Source organism: Coffea eugenioides, chromosome 5 (assembly GCF_003713205.1).
Source record: "Coffea eugenioides isolate CCC68of chromosome 5, Ceug_1.0, whole genome shotgun sequence".
NCBI classification, from domain to species: domain Eukaryota; kingdom Viridiplantae; phylum Streptophyta; class Magnoliopsida; order Gentianales; family Rubiaceae; genus Coffea; species Coffea eugenioides.
Genome location: NC_040039.1, coordinates 39,000,513 through 39,027,051, shown reverse-complemented (window position 1 = coordinate 39,027,051; position 26,539 = coordinate 39,000,513). Strand labels below are relative to the sequence as shown.

Here is a 26,539-nt window from a genome sequence, read left to right as displayed (position 1 = left end):
AACCCAACCCAACCCAACCCTCCCCCTAGTATATTCAAAATAAAAAAAAAACCTCATCCTACTCATCCTATGCTAGTAATTAATTATGTATAATAGGGACATTCTTTTCTAGAGAAACTTTCAGTAGTGAGAGTGCAAGATATATGTCACAATAAGCATTGCATGTGATTGATATTTGACACTAAATGGCCAACAATTTGTTTATTGCTTAAGGAGATATTTTTTATTCATATATACGTTTCTCCAAGATTTTTTAAAGTTAAACAATGAGATAAATTTTCTTATTTTGCATGGGAAGAAGTATGTAGTTATAATGTGTAGAAAGTAAAGATAGAGATAAAAGTGAAAATATTTCAAAAGTTAAATAAACACCAGAAAAATGAAGTAAGAAAATATTTTCAATAAACTAACCAAACACCTGAAAATGATGAAAGGGAAATGATTTTCATGGAAAATTACTTCCACGGAAAATATTTTCCCAAGGAAAACATTTTACTTCCAACCAAACAGACCCTTAATTAAGTATGATTTCAATTTGGGCCATTTTGACACCGTCATTTTGCTCGATAAGTTGGATTTCTGTAATTTTTATGTCTATTGGTAGACAAATTGTTGTTGACTTTTGTTTTTTGATCAAGTCATCAAATCTTTAAGAGTAAAAAATAAAAAATAAAAAGGATGTGGAAAAACTAAAACACAAGCAAACCTTCTTTCCTTTTGAGGGCTGGGTCGAAATTACAAGCAACCATCTAATTTTATGCATCCTAAACATGAAGATAAATGTTAAACATTAAAAAGTGAAAAAAAAGGGAAAGGTTTTTGTTTAATTTAAAGGTTGTTTGCATTTCTAGCAGTGTCATCAGTGACGGAGCCAGGATTTTTTTTTTTGGGGGGGCCAAAATTTTTTCCTAATAAAATTATCTGAATATATTATGTTCAAAATAATTTTCTTCTGTTTAAATATATGACATCTAAAAATATCAAATATTAAATTTAATTATAAAGGTATGTCTATTCATAAATATGCGGTACAGTCATAACAAAAATTAACAAAAAAGATAACTTTTGATTAAATATCTTATAACATCATAAACCATCTAATTTGCACATTATGAGAAAATGCTCTCCAATATGTCACCTATGCAATATATATATATATATAACCATGTAATATAAATGTAACTATTTTCAATTGAAAAAAGATAAAAGTTATGTCAACATACTTTGAAATCTCAACATCTTTTCTTAGAAGTAAATTGAGCTCTACGCTTTTTTATAGAACTAAATTCATCTATGATTGAATCACTGCTAAATTTTCAACAACTTCTTTTTCTATATACACAGTTAGACAATCATTCAAGAAATTAGCTTCCATCTTGTTTTGGAGCTTTGTCTTGATTATTTTCATAATTGGAAATGCCCGCTCTGTAGTTGCAGTTGATACAGGAAGAGTAAGAACAAATCTAATCAATTTGTCAATAAGAGGATATATCACTAATTTTCTTGTCTTCACCAAACCTTGACATAACTCATGAATACCAGATAATTCTTGCAATTCAGGATGATTTGGAATGTCGAGCTCAAAATGTTGAAGTTCTATTCTTAGATGTAGTAGTTCTTGCTCCATAAAATCATTTGGATAGAACTTCTATGCAAGTTTACAAATATCATCAATCTTGAACAGCATAAATCCATTTCTAGGATCTAAAGCAATGCTCAAAACAAGCAATTCAGATAATGATTTTTGTTTTAGCCCATTAACAATTATGAATTGGGTCTTTTTATTCTAATACATCACATTGGGCTAATTTACTATGGAACATCAAATTATATGTTTAATTTTTGAAAGTTAAATAATTAGTACAACAAAAAATAAATAACTTTTTTTGAAGAAAAAAATTAATTCAAAGATGACTAATTCATATATATATATATATATACCAACTCTCATAATATAAACTAAAATTGTAAAAATTTAGGGGAGACCAATTTTATTTTACACACATATTTACATATTATGAATTAAAATTTTCAAAAACTTAGAGGGCCATGGCCCCCTCTGCCCCTCTTGGCTCCATCATTGTGTGTCATACAGTTCAATTTCCTCTAATGCCTTAATGTCATACAGTTCAAATCCGAGTTAATCAGCACGTGAGTATCATCTGACCATACTTCGCAGTAAAGTGATCACACATGCTTTTAATTGCCATTTGCCACTTTTTGTGAGTTGTGTTTAACTGCGAAGGATGGGAAATCTCATTGCTAGAACGGTTCAGGTACAAAAAGTGATTGAGAAAATACGAGAGTCCATATGATAAAGTATACATAATGTGGGAATATATATTAAAAAAAAACAAGAGGTAGACTATCTTTTGCTTTGTTTCAATCACATTGAGATAATGATTGTTTGAATTTTTTTTTAAATTAAGTTTTCATGTCCTATAGAGAATTTTTACACTAGCAAATATAGTTGTAGGTCATGCATACAAAAACTGAATTTCAAATTTGAAACTAGATTAAGTGCCATGCATCTACACCAGCTCATATATATAATAATAATACATAAACAATTTATTCTTTTTAAAATTTGATATTTACCGACTCTTTTTATTTTTTTTTTTACTTTTACCATTTATCTCAACATGTCTGTAATGTAGAAACTGTGAGACATTTTCTCATTATTACAGGACATTCTATATTGCTGTAAGCAATTAGAGCGGGTACTTATTTTGCCTCAAATATGATTTTGGGAGGTAAGCAACTTTGTACTTTTCATTGGAACTAGAAAAATGAAATATTATAACAGAAACACTATGTGAATAACTCAAAATGTCAACTTATTCAGGGAAAATTGCACAATTTCCAAATTCACTGGCGAGGCCTAGCCCGTCCCTGGAGCTATATATCATTACTATACTAAAGGCGCCAGTTTGCTTAGCTACAGTAAAAATGGGCCGGTTATAGCGTGATTTGTGTGAGATTGAGGGGCAGTTTGGTCTGTTGTCATGCAGTGTTGGTGGCTTTTGTCATTCAGTTGTGTGGGCGACAAGAGAAAGAGCTGCTTCTTTTCTTCAACAAAAGAAGAGACTGCCATGCGCCTAGCTGTCTGCATGGCTTTGGAACTTCGATGCTGTCTGTCCGCGTGGCTTTGCTGCTGTCTGCATGGCTTGCAGTCCAGGACCTTTTCAAAGGTGGGCTCAATCCCAGACCTAGGCAAAAGGGAATTGATTTAGGAAATTTCCTGCTATCCGCGTGGCTTTGTTATGGGCACTGAATAGGGAGCCGCCGAATACACCAGCTACGCCTAACATGTGAAATGAGAAATTCCATTTCAACGAAAATTTTGCCACTTTGGATACATTGAGCCCAACAGAGATAGAGAGAGTGAGAGATGGTCCTGCACTCGTGGCATCTACCTTTGACTTTGATTTTCAAACCCTCATCTTACCTTTTAAACATTTTCAGTATAGATTGTAGAAGAAACAACTTACCATGTTGGACGAAATTCGTACTCTTTTTTCGTAGCCATTTTGTTGACAATATTAATAAAACTCAAACCCATTGTTATAATGGCTCGATACTAGAGGTGACAAATCAACCCACCTAATTAAATTTACCTATACCCATCCATGAATAGATGGTATAAGTTCAAAATTTTTGAATTAAATTTTTATATTAATTTTTATAGTACTTAGTTCAGATTTTTATATTCTTATTATTCAATTATTAAATAATAGATAATTTTGTAACATAGAGTATAAATGAAAAAAAATTGATAATTAAATTTATTGAATATTATAAATAAATATTTAAAACTAATAATGGGTACAAAGAGTGGTATAAATTGATAACTTGTGTTGCAAAAATAAATTTAAATGAGTTTACCAAAAGTTAAAATAAATAAGTTGTAAATGGGTAATTGAGTTACACAATTCATTTTTTGACTTACCCATTTATACCTATCTAATTAAATGGGTATAAATGAGTTAATTTACTTATACCCATTATCCATTTTATCCAACCCAAATTCGTACTCATTTTTCGTAGCCATTTTGTTGACAATATTAATAAAACTCAAACCAATTGTTATAATGGCTCGATACTAAAGGTGACAAATCAACCCACCTAATTAAATTTACCTATACCGGTCCATGAATAGATGGTATAAGTTCAAAATTGTTGAATTAAATTTTTATATTAATTTTTATAGTATTTAGTTCAAATTTTTATATTCTTATTATTCAATTATTAAATAATAGATAATTTTGTAACATAGAGTATAAATGAAAAAAAATTGGTAATTAAATTTATTGAACATTATAAATAAATATTTAAAACTAATAATGGGTACAAATAGTGGTATAAATTGATAACTTGTTTTGCAAAAATAAATTTAAATGAGTTTACCAAAAGTTAAAATAAATAAGTTGTAAATGGGTAATTGAGTTACCCAATTCATTTTTTGACTTACCCATTTATACCTATCTAATTAAATGGGTACAAATGAGTCAATTTACTTATACCCATTATCCATTTTATCCAACCCAAATTCGTACTCATTTTTCGTAGCCATTTTGTTGACAATATTAATAAAACTCAAACCAATTGTTATAATGGCTCGATACTAAAGGTGACAAATCAACCCTCCTAATTAAATTTACCTATATCGGTCCATGAATAGATGGTATAAGTTCAAAATTTTTGAATGAAATTTTTATATTAATTTTTATAGTACTTAGTTCAAATTTTTATATTCTTATTATTCAATTATTAAATAATAGATAATTTTGTAACATAGAGTATAAATGAAAAAAATTTGATAATTAAATTTATTGAACATTATAAATAAATATTGAAAACTAATAATGGGTACAAAGAGTGGTATAAATTGATAACTTGTTTTGCAAAAATAAATTTAAATGAGTTTACCAAAAGTTAAAATAAATAAGTTGTAAATGGGTAATTGAGTTACCCAATTCATTTTTTGACTTACTCATTTATACCTATCTAATTAAACGGGTATAAATGAGTTAATTCACTTATACCCATTACCCATTTTATCCAACCCAAACCCACCCAAGTCACCCATTTCAACACCTCTACTCCATACTTTATATTCAAGCCCAACATTTTTGTTTTCCCACTTTAGCTTTCTTGCTTTGTTTTACCTTGAGAAGCAAGAATTTTCATGATAAACTAAATTTGTTCTTCACTACGATTTCCCTTGTGTTCCAACAAAGGAACGTTTAACTTAAAATAAATATTTCAACCAGGGGAAAAAAAACCAATTTAAAAACAACTACATATAACGGTTGAAATCAATCTGAGTCTATCACTCCATCCCCCCTCTTTTCTTTTATAGTGTAAGTGAAAGAAGAGTTCGTTATTATAAACGACCTATATTCTTATGTGATAACACAGTACCGAAACACTATGGTTTCTTTTATTTACACATTTGACATTTTTTTCATCCAACGTCTTTAAAGAATCAGTTGATCTTCATTCTACATTAAATATATATATCTATATACATACACTGATACATCTATACATTCTGTACAAAATGACTTTCTAATTATCGAATGCAATCATATTACCAATTATCATCGTTTAACCTACTCCATAAAATTAAATTAAATTAACACAAGTTAGGGCAACCTCGCGCGTAGCGCGAGGCCTAAAAAACTAGTGTATATAAATATAACGGCTTGCCAAAGTTTTCAGGCACAAAAATGTTCACTTTTTCTTTACGTGGTTTATAGTTCTCTGCTTCAATACAAGGATTTTAGTTCTTGAATGTATTAGTCATGTATTTTAACTCTTACTAGTTTTTTCAGCCTCACGCGATGCGTGAGGATGCCCTGAGTCTGTGTTAAACAAGTTCAAATGAAGACAAGTGAATTAATATAAAATAGTTATGTATTAAATACATGATGGGTGCTAGTAACTATGGAGAATTTAACTTTAAGTAAATTGGTTATTGTCGTTATTTGTTTACTCAATTTATTTATGAAGTTGAAGAGATTTTTGTACCTACTGGACTTGGACTACTAATTGACTTAATGTGAGATATCGATACGATATATTAGTATTGATATATTTAGTATTTCATATCTACAATAAATTATCAACGATCTAACAGTCAGTCGTCATGTGTGTAAGTGTGTATTTTTTCCTAATTGCATTGCTAAATAAGACCTTGAAATTAGGTAATCTAACATTCTTAATGTAGCATTTATCAGTAAGTAATGACTAAAATTAGGTAGAATTATAAGGCATGGTTATCTAACTTTTTTAATGTAGCATTAACCACTAAATAATGCTTTAATTATAAAATGGGTTTATCATTTTCTATTGTTTGCTATACTTGAATGAGCTTTCAAACATATTTAAAAATATTTTTAGACCAATGTAAAATTAAATTAATTTTTTTTGTATATTCAATGGCTTTTTTCTTTTACATTAATAGGTCTGGATACATGACATATAATTTTTATTCAACTCTATCCCACCATGAGCTCGGTTTATATATACTATCATTTCTCCTAATCAAGATTTCATATTGGATCCTTTTTTTTTGTTGCAATTCAGATGATTGTTTGATTGATAGATTAAAAGTGTTCAAGAATGAAGGGAGCAACAATGGTTTTTTTGGACAAGACATCATCTATTGAAAATGAGTCTCGGACTCTCAATATTGAACGACTTCAACTTGCAGGGGTAAATATACATATTTTCTTATTTTTCTTTCTTTCTTCCCTTTTTTTGGTTGTGTATTCTTTGTTTATTTTTGGAGATTTTAATGATTTTGGTTTTGATAATTTGTATAGGAGGCAGCACTTTATGTGGTGAGTACGAGAAGCATGGAAGAAACTCTTTGAATTTTCACTAAGATAATGGCTTAGATATATACAATATCCAACGATTTCTTGAGTTAAAAATTTTTCCATTCTATTTTCTAGGTTCTTTGGATCTATAATTCTAACTCATTTGATGATTCTTTCGGTAACTTGGTTGATATTTTTTTTTTTGTTGTAATCTATATCATAAGCTGCAAAATTATAGGTTATTTTGTATTCTTAAATCATGTGCTAAAATAGGTGAGTTTCTCTGTTTCTTTTTCTTTTTTAATAAAAGTGGCATTCAAAATCAAGAGATAGTTGGAATCATTAAATGGTGAATTCCAAATCGGCTTGTGTTTACGGATAGATTGAAATAAAATGCTAAGAAATAAAGGATGGATTAATTTTACAAATGGGGTGACAAACTTGTGTTTAAAATTAGAAAATATGTATTTATAGAATTATTTTTTCATACTTGAAAGAAAAAATTGGGACCATTGTAAAAGTTCAAAAACTATGTGTGTTGTCCACAAAAGAGAACAATAAGTCAACAAAAATTAGGGTCAAAAAATAACAAAATTACAAAACAACCAAGCAAATATAACATACATGTTAAATTTAGGGAAAAATAAATGGCATGATTGGAAAATATGGCAAACACCTAAAGCTAAACTAATACTTGTAAATAGCTAAGGTGGCCCATCTCTCCGGATCACAAGGGGCAACAATGACTCAAACAAAAGAGGTACAAAGAACAAATAAATTACAAAGGAACCAAAATAATATAGCATGCATCTTCCGGTGTCCTAAGTAAGAGAGAAACAGCAAATGGCATTATCGAAAAATGAAGCACCACTAAGGCTAATGCTAATCACATGAAGAGGAAATTGCTGACCAAGAGGAAATGTTTCCACGCACGAGAGCCACGCGGACAGAAGTGAATTTCCAGCAAAGCGAACACCACTGAATGGCAAAAGACCAAACCGCCCCACAAGCTCACACAAATCGCACTATAACCAGCCCAATTTTACTGTAGCACTCCGTACTCCCGCTTTTAGTATAGTAAAGACTACAATAAAAGTAGTTAGTACGAAAAATGGCTGGCGACTCCAGTTCTCAGTTAACAAGGCCCTCTTTTTGACCAAGATAGCCCACCAGTCATGGAATTTCAGTTCAACATATCCCTGCCACCTTAGAAACCTGAAATAAAATTCAAACTAAGAATAAGTGGTATTTCATGAAGGTGAGGTTTTACCATTTCTTAGCAATATCATAGGGCTTGTGCACTGTTACATAAAACATTAGATTTCTGTAACAGAGTGGCATCTGAACTGATTGTATCAAGTCTTGTGATTGACGAAAATTTGATGTACAAGGATGGAATAGCAGAAGAATAGCCGAGTTTCAATGACATTCATTCATCCAAAAAAATCATTCTAGTCTTCAAGTTGCTTTAGTCTTCATGTTCACCTAGGTAAGAGGTTGTTATCAATGGCTGATTGATTGTGTGTTTGATTTTTCAGGGCATTGTATGTTGAACTTTTCCTCGACTGAAATTATATTGAGTGCACAACATTGGCTAAAGATTGCTGGTCTTCCCTAGCTCCATATCTTGCAAATGTGGTTTGTTGTCCTCAAACTGAGGCCAGCCCTGTATAAAAAAAACATCATCTAGGTAGGAATAGAAAGCTACACATGATGAAAAACAGCAACTGTAATATAGCTAAAGAAGAAGCATGTACTGAAAGAAATTTGGCGTTGGTGGACAAAGCTTCATTTAACACTTGTTTTTGCAACATCAACTCTCTTGCAGCAGCAATTTTGTGGCTACCTGGTAACCTGAGAAATATTGGCAAACAACACTTGATCAGTATAGTCAGAAACACAAAGCAAAGTCATCCATGATACTAACGCAAGTACAATCATGGAAATTACGTTGTAATTCTACTTCCTTCCAACTTATTGTGGCTCTCAATATGAAATTTCGAATTTAAACATATGCAAACATATATACCCTTTAACTTTATCTAGAAAGCCTCTTAAGAGAAGGGGAAAAACAAGACAACTTTCAACAGCGGGAAATGAAAAAAGGAAAATAACAAACAAACAAGAAGAAGGAAAGAGAGAAAATAAAATATTTAAATTTACAGAAATAAGAAAAAAATTTAAAAGCTGTATGCAGTAGATTATATGCAGAAAAAAGAAAAAGAAACTAATGTACCTTGAGCTCAAAAGGTGTTAGCAATTCTGCACCTCAAGAAAGTTAAAAAAAAAAAACCTTGAGCTCATTACAAAAAATGTTAATCTCGATTCCTACACAATAGCAAATTCTATGCTAGTGGAGAAGCAGATCATTTTGGGGAAGAAAGCTCAAAGAAAGGGGATAGTTGGTAACATTTAAGGAAGGGAAGAAAACACGTACATGAGAATCCGTCAGGATTTTGATCAAACAGGTGGTCTTCATCAAAGAAATGGGATCCGCTACTGCGTGGTAAAATATGGGTCAAGGGCATTTTTGGCACAAGGATTTTCCCACTCTAACGATTCCCACCACTCTTTATCTCCCTTGATTTTATGAAGAGTGCTAGGAAGAGATGGTAGTCCGTTGATGGTAGGAAGAAACAAAGGCAGCCTCTTTGCCTTTGGACAACCGGATATTTCAATCTGATAGATTGAATTGCAGATCAAGGCTGCCTTGCAAATATTATTCAATTGTGGCAGCCAACACAGATTCAAAAACTTTAATTTTGGAAGGATGACTGTTGCGGTGGCTCCACTTGAAGTCAATTGGAAGCCATCTGCTGCTATCTCCTCCAGTCCTTCACAATCTTCAACTCCTAATATTTCAAGATTTTGAAGGTTCTGCAGCAACTGCAGTGTGAATAGCTGCTTCATGTTGTGACATCTAGAAATCCACAATTCTTTAAGGGAAGAAAAGGTGCTAGCTGGAAGCAAATATGGTTCTGAGTCTCCGTAAAATAGACCAACCAGATTTGGCAACCTGTTGAGGCTTAGCACTTGGAGATCACGGAGTGGACTAAAAGACGAGACTTCCAACTGATCACGTGGAGAAGCGAAGGACAATTGCCAGAGGAACTCTATTCCAATCAAATCCTCAATAACCAATTTAGATAAGTGGCTTAAATTTGTAAAATTCCTAAAAGCATCTGACAAGCACCTAATGACCATGCCCTCACAATCCTCGATTGTCAAACTTTTCATGTCATCTGGCAGATAGTTCCATCCTCTACCAAGCTTAAACTGATGGAAATACAGTTGTTTCTCCTGGTCCTCACAATCACTGTCCCCGTCATAAAACGGATCCTCAGTTAAGATGTTATTGATATAAACATTATAGTATTTTGGCCACCGAGTAATTATATAAAAGTCCGTAAAAGGCAAACATCCTATAAAAACTTCTAATTGGTTCAACACTTCTAAATCCATAACTTGTACCCTACCATATGGCAATAATAGCCATTGAAGACGGTGCAATTGGGAAAATGTCCCTTTTGGTATTATCTTTCGTCTTACAGCCCAACACTCACGCAAGTTAAGACTTTCGAGGTTGACCAGTGACTCCCAGCCTTCAGGTAAATCCTCAATCTCAGTTCTGGATAGATCCAAATCCCTCAATTGCTTGAGCTTTCCCAGTGGTGGCACAAATCGGAGGCCTCCACAACCCTCCAAAATCAGAGCAGTGAGATTCACCAAGTCTGAAACAAAATTAGGCAGTTCTGTTATATTGTAGCACTGAGATAGATTCAAAACTTTAAGTCCACACATGTGCCGAAAGAATGAATCTGGGATTTCTTTTATGGAAACCCGAGAAAGAAGCAAGGTTGAGAGCTTAGGACAATTTGGTGACCAGGCTGGTGGAATTTTTGTTCCTTTTAAAGTTTGTGAATAGAAGGAAACTGCACGGAGATCTTCTGTCCACTCTTCTTGTTCCAGTGCTACTATTGAATGTTCCTGTCCTAAGCTTTTCACCAAGAATCGTGGTACATCATCTCTGCTGCTCTCTGGTTTGGAGTTTCCATGCGTGATCCTTAATGCCATGTCTCTGACCAAATCATGCATCTTCACACAGTCATCCCCTTCAGAATCTCTAGTTTCTTCCAGCAAGCAAACTCTTATCAGTTTGTTTAATATCGTTTGACCTTGATCGAATGCTTTTGACGTTGAGCCCCGTTTTGACATCAGCTCTGCCCAAATAAAGAGGTCTATTAGTTCCTCTCTTTGTATTTTCCGATCTTCCGGATAAAGACAGCAATACAAGAAGCAATTCTTTTCACATTTGCTCAGGCGATTGAAACTCCATTCCAGAATGGGAAACACATCTCGTTCCATCTCATCATACCCTATTGAACATGTTTTCAATTGTTCCAATGCATTTCTCCACTCACAAATATCGCTCACACCTCTCATGCTTCCAGCCACTGTGATAATACCAAGAGGCAAACCACCACACTCTTCCACTATGGACTTGGCAATATTGTCCAAATCTCCTTGAAGCAAGGTCTCGCTGCCAAGTCTATACTTGAACAAATCCCAAGCTTCGTCTTTGTCCAAAGTTTGCAAATCAAATTTTCTTTGGCATTGTATCCTGTTGCACACTTCCAGTGAGCGTGTAGTCAAAATCAATCTGCACTTGTTTGGATGAAGAGGAATCCCTACCCTGTCTAAACAAAATTCTTCCCAAACATCATCCAAAATGAGCACTACTAATCTCTTCATTCTGCTGAATGCCCCACGCAATATATCTGCCCTGACTTCTTCCTCATCCCTATTTGACAGACGAATGCCTAAGACATTGGCAATCTTATCCTGCAAACTGGTGATACTGAAATTTTCTTGAGATACTGTAACCCAAAGCACGCGATATTTGTTCTTTTCTAAAAGATGGTACTCAATGTGCCTCGCCAGTGTGGTCTTACCAACTCCGCCCATACCATAAATCCCAATGCTTGATATATCATCGGTCACCAAGCATGGCCAAATTCTCTGCAAAGCTTCCTCGAACTTTACTCCAAACAATTTGGTTGGCAGGCATGGCTCCCCAATTTTGTCATAAGTATCGAGCACAAGCCCATTGAAATGGTGGCTCTGCTGAATAAGTTCTTCCACCTGAAGCTGCAGCTTTCCTACAGGATCCTCCTTTAGTGGAAGCCTCCAAGATGATCCTCTTCTTTCCAATGCATCAATTTCAGGACTTAATTTTTTAACGTCCTTCAACCAACCATCAACTTCACGTTTCCTTTTCTTTTTACCTGACATTTCTTCTCCCTTCACTTCTTCTTCTACGTCAGATGCTTTGCAGCACAATTCTTGCCATTTCCTTTTCAGTGATTGCATGTTGTCCATGTCGCTCCTTCCCATGTAATCTACTACAATCAACTCTGCCGTCTTTTCTACCAAAGCTTTCCCAAATACTTGTATCATCTAGAATGCAAAAATATATCAAACTTAGGTGCAGAAGGCAAATTGAAGCAAATCTGAAAATTAAAATTGAAGAAAACATCAAAGTTACCATGAAACTGAACTTAGTCTACACATTGTTTAGGTTTTTTTTTTTCTTTTTCTGTGGGTAGGTCATTGTTTAGTAAATATTAATAACCAGAAAAAGAAAATGTTTGTCACTCAATTTAATAATTGTTTTGGCAATAAGCTAATCTAGGATTCTTCTGACTGACAAAAGTACAATAGTTTATTCAATAATTGGAGAAATGACAAAAAATTCTGAAGATTGATTTTGAAAAACTAAGAAGAACAAAATTTTGAAGCACTAAATTGATCATAGAATATCTAAACCCACAAATTTTGGAGTTTCAATAATTTTACCGAACACTTCTATACATTACCTTACGGATTCTCATTATCCCACACCCAATCTCCATTTCTCGTTTAAAAATTTTGGAGTTTCGTCGAAATACTCTTCTTTTGTAATATTTAATTCCGAAATACTTTTCCTGTGCAATATTTAATTCCAAACTTTATGGGATTCTGAAGAAGAGTTGGCATAAATTGTTAGGCAAAAACTAAGGTCTACCCCCACATCACATGTACAAAATATCTCTAAGAACCATTGATTTTGTGGTGTAAATTTAACCCACTTGATGCAGCTAACTATTTTTTTTAAGTGCATGATTCATGTGTTAAAAAAAATTCATCAGGAAAATGCATGTTCTTTGTTTATCCAAAAAAAAAAAAACGAAAAGAAAAACTATGCACGAAAACCTAAAAAGAAAAACTATGCACGAAAACCTTTGAGTTAGATAACTTGTGTAAATTTTTTTTTCATTATTTTTAATTTTGAGTTCATCAAATTAAAGATCTAAACAGAATAGGCAATAGGAGTGTACCCTAAAATATGTTAGGATAAAAATGGCTCAAGCACATTTTCAAACACATTTTCCCTAAATATTTTTTTTACTAATACAACTTATATACATGCATAATGGGTATTTATGGAATAAAAGGTTCATTTCTCTCCTTAAAGTACTTTTCTAATGTTCCTTGTTTTGATTGGCCTTAACCTCATCGGAGGTTTGTGTAATTTTACAAACTTCAAGGAATGTTAGTGAAATTATCAGAAACTTCAGGGGATGTTTCTGAAATTGTCCCTACTATCTATTGAGTAGTGTACACTCTCTTCAAAGAATGTCTACTACGTATACTAAATATTAGGATAGAGACAAATTTAACTTAAATACCATCCATTAACCGTAGTATGTATATGTGTTTTTATCCTTTGGCTTATGCAATACGATTTCTTAAAAACTATTTCCAAGCTATGAGAAATTTTAAGATATTGTGCTTTAATTATAAGAAAAATTACATGACTATTTAATTCACATGCATATGGATTCAGCATTCATGCCAAGTAATTAATTGATAGCATCTTTTAATCGTATACTATATTTTGTTGGAAAACTGTTCGAATAGAAATTACCCTTAGACAAATTGATCGGTAGAAAAATCAAAGTGATCACAACTTAATAAAAAAAAACTTTAAGACATAAGCATGAGGCATGAGAAAGCAAATGCTGTCAGGATTGGTTTTTCATTTTCATATAAAACTTTGAAAGGGCTTTTCTTGGGTTTTGTTAGTGAACAAATGTTTCAAAATTTAGTTGGAATGAGCCTTCTAACAACATAAGATCAATTAGTCTAAGAACCTTCGGTTACTTCAGGACCTCTTCAGACTCTCCTCCTCCCCATAATGCAGGAAGCTATCGTATCCGAGTGGGTGCTTAGAAGGAGCTGTGGTAGTGCATAGATGTTGCAGATGATTTGCTTTTCACTTTTCGTCATTGCATGGACAATTAAAATTTAAAAAGCTATCACCGCCGAAAGGGAAAAGACTTGGCCATTGATGTTGACGAATTGTCCAGAGGAAAAATCCAGGAAGTTGCAGGCAGGCTTTTCAAATTTTGGAAATGAAATTATCTAGGGAAGGCAACTAGTGGGCTTGAAGTGGGGAGCCTTCCCCCTTGTCCCTCGCCCGTCTCCCAAAAGCTCCGTCCGCCTCCACCCAGCAACCCCTGCACGTGCACGCATGGGTGTCCACCTCTATTTTTATTTTTTTATTTGACTTTATTTATATGTATACAATGCTGATAATAAATTTACTAATTATTTTTTTTAAAATTTTAAACCAATAATTCAACATGAAATAAAGTTTACAAATTATTTTGATCTTTGTGAATTCATTTCTCCATATAATATGAAATTTTGGTAAAACAAAATGTAACCATTCTTTCTAATTACCTTTTGCTTTCTTTTTATTTATTTGGTAAAAGGATATCTTTCTATGTTATCTATAATCATATATATATATATATATATATAATCATATTATTTTATCTATATTATATTCTCCTGATTAAGAAGCATAGCTTCACTTCTTGTTGTAAGTGAACAGTTATCATTGTTAATTGGACAAGCAGAGGAGGTGGAAAGTTACCAGTGAACAGCGAGAAAGTCTTTGGAAGATATCTGACAAAAATACTTTTGAATACTAGTCCCTACTCCTTTTTTTTTCCTTTTTTTTTACTTTTTGGTTAGAAAAGGAGAGTCCCTATTCCTTGATCTGCCCTTTTGGCACTTTATATTTTTTAGTGCATAATGGAAATGTAGCTTTGTTTGATTCCAAATTCACAATTAAACTGTAAACAAGAATCAATTTATTTCTTGTCAGCTATAGGATGTGCAGTCATCTATAACATGCCAATAATTTTCATGGGATTGGACTGCAATAATTTGGGTAATGTACACTTATCATTTGAATGACACGTCTCTGTTGCAAAAGCAGTGTGTCCTTTTCTACTTGCCAGGCACTAGATTTTCCTATCTGATTGATTTACTACTTGCCAAAAAAAAAAACTTTGAGGTCAATGGCATCCAAAAATTTTGGCATCATGCCACCAAAACCTAGCTAAAGAAACAAACAATTATCACCCAAAAAAGTTGCTACTGGTAGAAGAGGCTTCATTTTTTACTTGATGTAAAATGTACAATAACTGCACAATTATATCAAACTCCCGGTCTTACTTGCCCCAAATCAATTTACTACATATGACAGGCAAGGAACTGGGAGATATTTCAAAGGATAAATTACATATAACTTGCTGCGATTTCATCTATTGTCACATGACCTACTAATATTTTAAAATGTATACTTCACCTCTTATGATTTTGTGTAACGTGGACATTTGATTAAAAATAACCTATGTGACGTCGTTAGTTAAAATATTAATAGTACCCTTACTTAAATGTTAAATCAATCAACAACTTAACCACCTTATGTAAAAGTATAGGAAGATTACGTGGATAAATACGAAAATCACAAGGGGGTAAAGTGATTACTTATATAAATCATAAAAGAATTACATGGATATTAATATTTTATCACATGCCCCTTTAAAGCGCATTTGGTATAAACGCCATAACTGATAATGCATTTCATCAATTTTTCATTTTACATAAATTCACAGGGGGTTATGTGACTATTTTAAAACCTTACGGGACCATCTGGCATTAGATAAAATCACAGGGGATAACAAGTAATTTACCCTATTTCAAAATATTACAAGCTAACTTCAGTAGCTATAGTTCACCTTGCGGTTGATGCTGTACGGATGATCACTGCCTCTTGGACCAAGGTCCCTTTAATCAAGGAGAATTGGACCCTTGCTTTGCAGCTTAAAATGGAGTACCTGATTCTTTCAATCTTGTTTTACCTATTTTTTTTTTTTTTTATTTCACTGGTACAAGTTTCTTCATTTTTGTAATGGAATGTATAGTTAATATAGCTGATGTAAGTATATGAGAGTTCTCGCTTTTAGTCCAACTTAGATGCTAATTAATGAAAAGCTATTATTAAAAAAAAAAGGCTGAGCCACCTCTTGGCATTAACAACTCCTGATTATCATTTCAAACAGTATACACGTATGAATTCTTTTGAAATTTTCTGTTCTGCAGTGCAATAACAAAAACCAATCTTTGATTCCATAAGCCAACAGCTCAACTGATATTAACAATTTATGTGATGACAAGTAAAAATTGCAAAAAGCAAGTAAACGAGACTTTCTTTTTAGTCAATGATATGCAACTGACCACATACTTCTTTTTATGCAATTTCAGATGTCCTTAATTCCCAACTGTTCGTGCAACAATATACACAAAATGATTTTTCAATATTAAGCAATAAGACGAGACAAAATGAACAAAAAGCCAGAAAAAAAATTAAAGAAAAAAAGGGTTAACCATTTTTGGTTACCTTGAAATGTTGGAAAACAAAAATCTCAGCCCTTATTTGTATGCTTGGACTGGAAGAATTTGAGAAAGATGATAAGCTGCCAAACCCGCCAATACTTCCTTTTCTGGCTTCTACTTTGTGGGCTAGTTTTCAATACCTTTTCATGTAGAGGCACGAATGAATGAGAACATGATCAACATTGGCGAGAGAGAGTAAAAATTGGGAGATCACGGGGAAGGTTTTGGAAATCAGACTCATTATGAAGGAATCAGTCGAAAGTTTGTAAACATACATATCTTTCTTTGGGTAAGTTTTATGAGCGAAATTATATATATTCAGCCAGTCCTTTTCATCCATCCGTGTAGCTTCTCAGCAGGAACCACATTGTTCAATTTATGAAATTATGATTCAAGACTTTGCTAAAGTCGGTCAATGTAAAAAGGGTGGAACTAGTAAAGCATGCCGAAGTGTTTAAAATTGAAACAACAACAAATGCTCTTTTCACCTTCCACCCTCCTTCGTGCTAAAGCTAAAGTTGAGGAGTCAGGGGAAAATGAAAACAAAAAACGAAGGGAAAAATCGTTTTGTTGCTGAACTGTTTAAATTTTAAAAATGCATTTGAGTCGCTCCTTCTCTGCATGAGGATTCGTGGCACTTAGTCCCATTTCCATTTATAATGAAAAGTATATGTCAGTTGTGTTAACGTTATATGGTGCTATTTGGGACGTACGTTCTAAATTTCTTTTTTAGCCACAATATGATATTTAAAAGTTGGGAACTGTTGTCACCAGTAGGGCTGCAAATGAGTCGAGTCGAGTCGAGTTTTGAGCTAATCGAGCCGAGTCTCGACTAAATTTTACCAAGTTCGAGCTCGACGAGCCGGCAATTTTCAAGCTCGAGCTCGACTCGAATCAAGTCGAGTCGAGCTCGAGCTCGAGCTCGAAAAAAATAAAAAATAATTATTTTATTTTTAAAAAAATAAATAAAATAATATTTTTTATGAATAAATAATAAAATATTAAGGATATATACGTAATTTTACTATGAAAATAAAAAATAAAAAATATATATAATATACGTAATTTTATTATTAAATAAAAAAAAAATATATATATATATATATATATATACTCAAGCTAACGAGCTTAATATTCTGAGCTCGACTCGAGCGGCTCGATTCGTTTGCAGCCCTAGTCACCAGCAACGGTTCTTGCCTCATTTTCTAGTAAGTTAACATTAAGTTAGTTTAATTGGTAAGGACGGATCACTTTTTCGTAAAAGGTCATGCATTTGAATCTCGCTGTTTATATGATGGTTGTGTTCATAAGTAACCTATGATCCTGAAAATATGTGCGCATAAGTAACCTATGGTCCTAAGATTACGTGCTTTGATATGTACTGATGACTAGAGCCAAATTCACACAAACATTTTCCGACCAAAAAAATTGTATTTAAATGTTTTGTATTAAAAGGTGACATTTTGGTGAAATGACATGTCTTCAACTTTTCCCCTCTAATTTCAATCTCTTTTTGCTTTATACTACTTTCATTCATCAGTTAGTTGTGGCAATCTTTATATTAATTGAACGCAGTACTTAATTATATTTTTTACTACTGCTTTATTTTCTTTATGCTTTTCGTATGGACGAATGGACAATAAAAGCTACTCCATTATTGGCAGAGGACCAGCATTACAAGGGCTTGGCGTTCACATTGACGAAAGGAAACATCCAGGAAATTTGCACCTAGAAAGACTTTTCTCAAATGAATGATAGACTTATAGGGGGAGAAGGCAATTCTCTTTAAGATGTTGACGTTGACGATGAAAATCATGGAAAACTGGTGAGAAAGTCTTGGGAAGAAACTTGGCAAAAGTAGAGGTGAGACCCACATTACAAAATGAAGGGTACTGAAATTGTTAAGATTTCGCAGCCTATATCAGTTGATACAAGATTAGATGTTAGAGAACTAATTGTATGTTTTATTTGTGAATATTTCCCTTAGATTATGACCAAATATTGTGCTAAGAGCTGGATTTTACTCATATTTGGTTTTTAGTGTTATGACCAAATATTGTGGGCCAGCTTGAAGTTTCGCCGGTCATTTGGATGTAAAGTGGGCCGAGCTTGAAAATTTTGTCGATCATTTGGAATGGAATCTTTATTTCCATTATGGACTTGGACACTGATTATTTAAGTTTAGTACTAATATTCAGTTTCATTTTTATTAGTACTAATATTTGTTAGTATTATATTCTAAAAAGAATCCTAATCCTTTTAGTGATAGGAAGTCGCGAGTACTATTATATTGGGAGTAGGTCATAGGTTTTTGAGTTGGACATTAAAAATGAACGATTATATTAGGAGTTGGATATAGGTTTCTGGGTTTGGACATTAAAAAGCAACGGTACTTCGGCCTTTGTGTTTCTTTCATTAGACAAAATAAACTTTCCCTTGTTCCTTTACTTCTTTTTCTCTTCAACAACGAACTCTAAAAATAATTTTGGCTACGAATCCGCCATGAGGAGTGGCTGAACTTTCTTTCTAGTTGGAGGATAATCAAAGGTTTGGTTCGTAAAAAATTGTGAGATCTAACTTAATTTTGTTTGTTTTATTTATTTATAAGTATTTATTTATTCGTTATTGAGATGAATGTTTTGTTTAAATTAAATAAAGTCCTCTTATTTGGTTTGAGAAAATGATCTACTGCCATCTAAAATACCAAATTCGTGATTGTTTGGTAGGTTTAGGATTTATGGTGAGTGATATAATTTGATTGTAGTAGAAACTTTCAAAATATTGTCACGGGAGTATATAATCTAATCTAAATAAATCGAACGAACTTGTGTATTTGTTAGTTAGAATTAGTAGGCTTTCTACTAATTAATGCGGTTAATAGGGTAAATTCTAAGAGTTTGTTTAGGATAACTTAATTGGCAAAGGAAATAATCACATAATTTGGCAAAGGAAATAATCACCTAGTTTGTTGTGATTATCAAGGCAATAAGGAGAGTCAGGTTGCTAGAGTTTGTTGATAATTATAATTAATTTATTTATGAATAAATGATTTTATCCTTACATCAACGATCAGTAAATGAATCAAACTGGAGATTAGACCTTTGACATTGTAAGTCACGGGAAACTTCCAGCGAAGTTGCAAGAGTGGCCTATGAAGTTGACTGGCATGTAGAATTTACGGAAGAGTTTAGATTGGATATTAGAGTTTAGATGGGATGAATGATAACACAATCAACACTAAGGACCACATAGGGTTGGGGAATCACATTTATAATTTCAAGTGGAGAAATTCTATGTTGTAATATGTTTTAGGTGTACGTCGTTATCATTAATTATTTAACAGCAACTAAGAACCGACGTGAGGAAACTTCCAGGGAAGTATCAAGAAAGTTTTTTGGCCCCCAATGAATACTAGGACACTACTATTGCAACCCATGCTACGCACGGACTTGCGTTTAATATAATAATAGTAGTAATTGAATTATCTATATTAGTTACATGAAAAAAGATTAAAAAAATAAAAAAGTGCTATTTTAGTGTCTAATTATATTGTATTTATAAACCTTATCTGAAACCTTGATGAATATTAAAAAATATGAATAGAAAAATGTTATTTGCACTTCATATTTTGTTATTTGCACTCTCACCATTTATTATATTATATAGTCTAATAAATGAAAACTATATAATAAAAATGATAGTGGGAGTGCAAATAACAAAAAAGGGAGTGTACATTTCTGTATGAATAAAGGTCACAAAAATATGTAAAGAAATACTAAACGCATAACAAGCGCAAATTGTTATCCCTCCCATTCATATTCTCTTTTTTTGTGTCATTTCCCGTTAATATTCCCCTATTTTTCATTACCCTCTTCTTCACCTTTCTAACACAATCTTCCCATATCCCTCCAATTCTTTTCTCTCCCACAAACTCTGCCTTTCTTTTACCCTGCCCTGCTTCTATCAAATTGTTCAATTTCTTATCCAATTTCACAACCTATTTACCTCCTATCCTATTACTCTTTTCACCCATATATAGTTGTAAATAATGACCAATTTTTGAACTTGTTCTTCAACAAATGAGTATGAGTATGCAATTTTATTAACTTCAAATGGGTAACCCAATTAAACTTATTAACTAGTGGCTATTAAATGGATAAATTAGAACTACCTATTTAGACCTAATTAAATTAGACGTAAATTCAAATTCATTAGTAAGTAAATTTAAATCACTGCAAATTCATTAATTATACTCTACTTTTTGCAAAGGCATATTTAACTTTCTTTTCCTATTCTTTAATTTTTGTTAAATTTTATCCTACTTCCTCCCTTCTTTTCATCAAAGTTTTAATTAACTCATTAAGTGTTAATTGATTTCTTGCATTCACACCTAAATTATTTTGAGATTTTGTAGAGTGACAAAATTGAAACTCCTTATGACCACCACTATTGGTTCTTCTATTTAATTTTTTTATTATTTAGGTAAAAATTTATTTATTAATGCAATGTGTTCTTATTTTTGTTGATTACAATGATATCTTATTTTGTTACTCAAAGAATATGGGAGAAAAATAAAAAATTTTGTAGTGGATTGTAAATGGGTAAGATAACCAAAACCATGTAAAATTATATTCATTTAACCCACATAAATCACCCATTTTGATAGTTTCACCCCAACCCACAACTACAGCGCCCTTGACTTTATCCTTCCTAACCCTATACTCCTATCTTTATACTCCTTTTACTATTTAGGATTCATTACCTTACTTTTACCTTTCCTAGCCCTATACTCCAATCTTTCTATTCCTTTTATTATTTAGAATTCATTACCTCACTTTCCAAGTTTTTTTTTTCAAATAAAGAGTTAAAATTAGAGTCATCAAGGAAAAGTAATTTGGAATAACTTTGGTGAAATACTACTATTTTTTGTGACGATCATCCAAGGTAATTGCTTAAACAAATATTCGTTTTAAAATTTTTGATAAACACTCCAAAAAACAACCATCTAAATGCTGCTTTTATTAATTTAAAATTCATATAAAAATTTTGTTTTATGTTCACTTTCTGCTGTATGCGCTATATGCAAAATTATCCAGATGTAGTTTTGTGCATCTCAAAAATTATCTAGATGATGTTGTATGTCAGAATGTTTATTTCATTGGTTGGAATAATTGTTTAATAGGATAAGTTTAAGGCTAAAAACAAATTAATTTAGTTGCAATAGGTAAAATGGTTAAAGAATGGTTGTAATTGGATATGTTATCTAAATGTTTGACAAATCTATGTATATACCTGGAAGGAAAGTGCTAAAAATGTTACTATATAAATAATTAAAAAAAGTGACTAATCACATTATTCCTCAGATTTGACAAATCAACTTTTATTAATCAAGGAATAAAAAGGACTAAAGTGATAAAGTTGTAATGAGACTGATCAAATTATTCAAATTTATTTTCTTTACTTATGGAAGGAAGAAGAGGTTAAAGTCTGAAAACAAACTATAAACGATTTATTAAGCACTCATTTGAAGTGGGAAAGAAATTTTTAAATTTTAAATCTGAATTGGCATAGGATTAGCTGTAAGCAATGTTTTAAAAATCGGACCGTTAATTGAACCGGTGAAATGAAAGGGTCGAGGTTCAACCGGTCGGACCGGTTCAACCCCGGTTCAATGAATTTTTTAAAAAATAATTTATATAAATATATATGCACAAAATAAGACATGCAATGGATAATTTAATACTTTATATGATGAAAAGTTTACTATTTTCGAATAACTTGGATTTTTAAAAATAAATTTTTTAAATTATAAGTTAAAACAAATAAATTTCATCTCAATTTCAATTATATCTACCAAAAAAATCTTAAATCCAATCCAAAAATATCACAATATTTGAAATTATACAAAATTCACGTCTATGAGAATTTAGACATTGTGAACTTAAATTTTATTTACATTTTGAAATTTAAATTTACAATTTAAAAAAGAAAGTTTGGAGTTCGAAGAAAATCAAGAGAATTGAAAATAGAAATGCAAATTTGATAAGAAACAAAAAATGAGATAAAAGTGAGTGGTTGTGGTATTAAATAAATTGGGTTAAAGAAATAATTATTTTTTAACTTTTTTAAATTTAATGGACAAAAACAAAATTAAAATATGGAAGAAAACATCAATAAATTAAAAATAAAGAGGTTTGATTAAAAAATGAGTGGCAAAAGAAAAGATGATAGAGAGAGAGAGAGAGTTGAAGATTAAAAAGAAAGAGCCATAAAAGGATGAGATTTTGTAAGAAAAATAGAACAAAAGAAATATGAATGTTTGTTTTATATAAATAAGTTATCAAAAAAAACTAATAAGATGTGATGGTGCAACGGTTACTACATTGGTCTTCTATTACAAAGGTCTTGAGTTCGAATCTTGATAACAACATTTTGCAAAAAAAAAAAAAAAAAAAGGAAAACTCAAAAACCGGAAATAACCGGTTCAAATCCGGTTCGGCGGTTTCGCGGTCCGACCGGTTTTTGACCGGTTTCTTGACAAAGTCAAACCTAGCATTGAATCGGACCGGAGCCATGGCCGGTTCGCGGTTCAACCGGTCGAACCGGCCGGTCCGGTCCGGTTTTCAAAACACTGGTTGTAAGTCACTATTTCAAACTTTTTAATTGAATTTAAAACAAATAAATAATCCATAAAAAAGGTATGGGAGATTTGAAAGCCATCCAAGAGGCTTCCACTAAAACCTTCCCTGCAATACATATAGATATAGACAATCCAGTATAAGTTGTGGGAATAGGGTGCCCGTGTTGACAAAGTTCTATTAGATTGCTCTTGTTGCAACAATTGTCAGAAATTTAGCTTTGAAAGATTTCAAGTAGTAAATATGCTGGGACATCAAACCCTTTGTTCTTTGTTTACAATGAATGTGTATTTCCGTTATTTTTCCTACCAGGTATTAAACTTTAAAACATCCATTTGCTTGTCATACAAATTGAAAGAGCTGCAAGGCTTAATAGATGATTCCAGTATGTAAACAAATATATTAACTTTGAAGAAAATCTCTTTAAGAATTCCCAACATCACCATGTAAAAGAACAATATTCTTGCTGCTTAAGTTGTTTATGGCAATTTGAATTCTAAGTCACAATCTCTTCAACCTTCCAAGCAACACCTTTTTTTGCGATTTTTACAGTCTTTTCTAGATGTCTTTGTTATCTAACCAACATAAGAAACCAAATTCAATAATTGGCAAGGTGATGCAGCCCAAACTTGACTCAAAGGCTCAGTCGAATTTCTTTCGTTTTGGTTTACCATAGGCTAGGGATCATAGCAAATAAAGAATATACCAGTTTAATGCAGTGAGTGAACTCCTCTATAAATTAAATTATCCCCTCATCCAACCACGGAAATTGAAAAACGGAAAAGCAAGTAACTTATTAGTTAAATATCAAGAAACGGGATAAAATGCTTAATTAACAACAATTTGCCAAAATACAACTGTTCGAAAAAGTTTAACTGCATAAAATGGAAATTGAAAGATTTCACTTGAAATGAGTGGAACAAAATTTGCTTAGCGGCCTATTCTGAAGTTCTTGTCGCCTCCCTATCCTTTGGTATCCTAAGACAAGATGTGTTGCTGCATTTGTCCAATTGCACTTTAACTCTATTCAAATTACACAGAATTGGATTTCTCAATCTGGTGTGCTAGCATGGATGAGACTTAAAAAAGTTTTTAGAAAACTTATTTGGTCATTTGAGCATAAAGCTATTCGCACTTAATTTTTATAATTCGAAATTTAAATTTAAATTTTCAATTTTGTCAAATGGCCCTTAGTTGTGCATACGATCACTGTGACATAATCTTCAACTAGCCACAATCCTAAATTTATAAACCACCAATTTTAACATCTTGTGACAATTAATCATTGACACCACATTAATATTTTTAATATTTCAAATGTTTAGATATCCCACAGAAGAAATGAAAAATAACTCATTCAAAATCCCAGAGTTAGTGGTCATTTTGAGTAAAGATTTTGAAATGCTACATAGCCAAAAATATGAGTATGCTTGTATTGGAAATTTAGAAAGATGACAAGTAAAGCCTCATGAATTAGAGACCATACATGATATTGAGTCTCATCTAATTAGATATTAGTCCTTGTTTTACTGTATGAGGGTTAATGGTCGTAATATTGTTGAGTTACCAGTTGGGCTAATTGTAATTATCATTAATAATAAAAAAAAGGAATTTAGGAAACCACATGATCTTGCATCTTGCGAGAAACATTAATAATTTCGACTTTGGTCGGTCAGTGCCGCCACCTGATCTTGCATCTTTCTGACACGTCCTCCAATTAGAGGTAGCGATTTGTCCCAAGTTCCAATGAGTTATCCATGCCTAAAGGGACTTTAGGTGGGATGAGTATTATAATTTTGATATTATTGTTGAAATGGAACTAATCTCATTTATATTCATTAATTGATGGGAATTTTTGAGAAATGCCTGGGTATCTATTAGGCCAAATATCTCACCAAAAAATTTCAACTTTGGTCAGTCAGTGCTGCCACATGATATTGCATCTTTCTCACACGGCCTCCAACCAACAAACGTTTCCAAAACCTTACCTGTTGTGCTCTTCCTTGCAACGCAATGGATTCATTCTCTAATTTTTCTACTTCCTCGATCCAACCAATGTTTAACCTCTGTTTTCCTCTTCTTTCGTCCTGATAGTTCAACTCTCTCGACTGGACCTGTCTCCTTTATGTCAGATGCTCTGCTGCTCGATGCCTTCAGATTCCTAGCCAGCAATTGTATATCAGATCCTAATTTAAAGTAACTTGTCCCCGTATTCATCGATGACTCTGCAGCCATTTTCTGTTGCCATGTCTTCCACCTTCTCTTTAAACTTGGCAAGCAAACGTATTATTTCAGCTATAGCCTTCGTAGTGATATGTATCACCATATCCGAAGCATATGTGTCATCTACTAAACACAGACCAAAGAATGCTCAGATGCACGAAAGTAATTTTGAAGGAATCACAATATTTTCAAGTGTGAAATCAATTGAAAAAGAAAATGTCGGCATAAAAAGTTTCTGTAAATTTATGTACCTTGAAATCTTTAAAGGGCAATGTCTTGAGAGGTAATTTGGTATTGTAGTGAATCGTAGCCTCTGAGAATCACAAGACTATGAAGAACTGATGATAAATAAAATTATAGCGTCAAATTAGAACTTCTTAATTAGTCAAAAACTAACAGAAAAATGGAATAAATTCTTCTCTGCTTTGTGAGAATGGAGCGAGCAGAACCATTTCATCGAATGGAACTCCTCAATGTCAATGTAAAGATTTCACTAGCAAGAACCTTCTTTCTTTGGCCTGAAATGTGCTACGAAATTTTTTTTAAAAAAGTTCTATGTTTCGTGCATATTTATATGGGGAACTGGCTTGAATGTTTTCAAGCATCAAATTGACTTTTAGACGTCGGCATCATGAATACAGTTGAGGTATTTCTAATTTCTATTCGCATAATATCTTGGAAAAATTAACAAGTTCATTTGTAAGCGAGAGAACACGAGAGAAAAATGCTAAAAATTGATGTTCTATTTTCTGTAGATGCTGAATTTCTTTTGTTTTCCATCATTATGATTTGCTTCCTCTGTTTTATTTTTTTTAAAGAAACTCTAAATAACTTACAATTTCCAATTTTAACTAATCCAATCCATTGTCATCAAGACCCGCACATTTAACAACTTGTTGGGTTGATTAGCTGTTTTTAAGATAGAGGGTCCGTTTGTTTGGAAGTAAAATGTTTTCCTTGGGAAAATATTTTCCGTGGAAGTAATTTTCCATGAAAATCATTTTCCTTTCATCATTTTCAGGTGTTTGGTTAGCTTATTGAAAATATTTTCTTACTTCA

General features: G+C 32.4%; 1 protein-coding gene across 1 annotated transcript; it reads right to left on the bottom strand.

Moving 5' to 3' along the window:
• Positions 1-8,530: 8,530 nt before the first annotated feature.
• On the bottom strand, positions 8,531-12,739 carry LOC113771603 (disease resistance protein RFL1-like). The gene is made up of 3 exons (XM_027316176.1): positions 12,704-12,739; positions 9,265-12,284; positions 8,531-8,681 (listed from the first exon to the last, which is right to left on the bottom strand). The coding sequence occupies exons 1-2, from the start codon at positions 12,737-12,739 to the stop codon at positions 9,324-9,326; spliced, it is 2,997 nt and encodes a 998-aa protein (XP_027171977.1). The 3' UTR covers positions 8,531-8,681; positions 9,265-9,323.
• Between the last annotated feature and the right edge of the window lie 13,800 nt (positions 12,740-26,539).

Coding starts and splice junctions, on each gene's coding strand:
- LOC113771603 (XM_027316176.1), bottom strand. CDS start 12,739: ATGGAGATTGGGTGTGGGATAATGAGAATCCGTAAG. Junction 12,285..12,703: donor GGATAATGAGAATCCGTAAG/GTAATGTATAGA, acceptor TTTGCATTCTAG/ATGATACAAGTATTTGGGAA.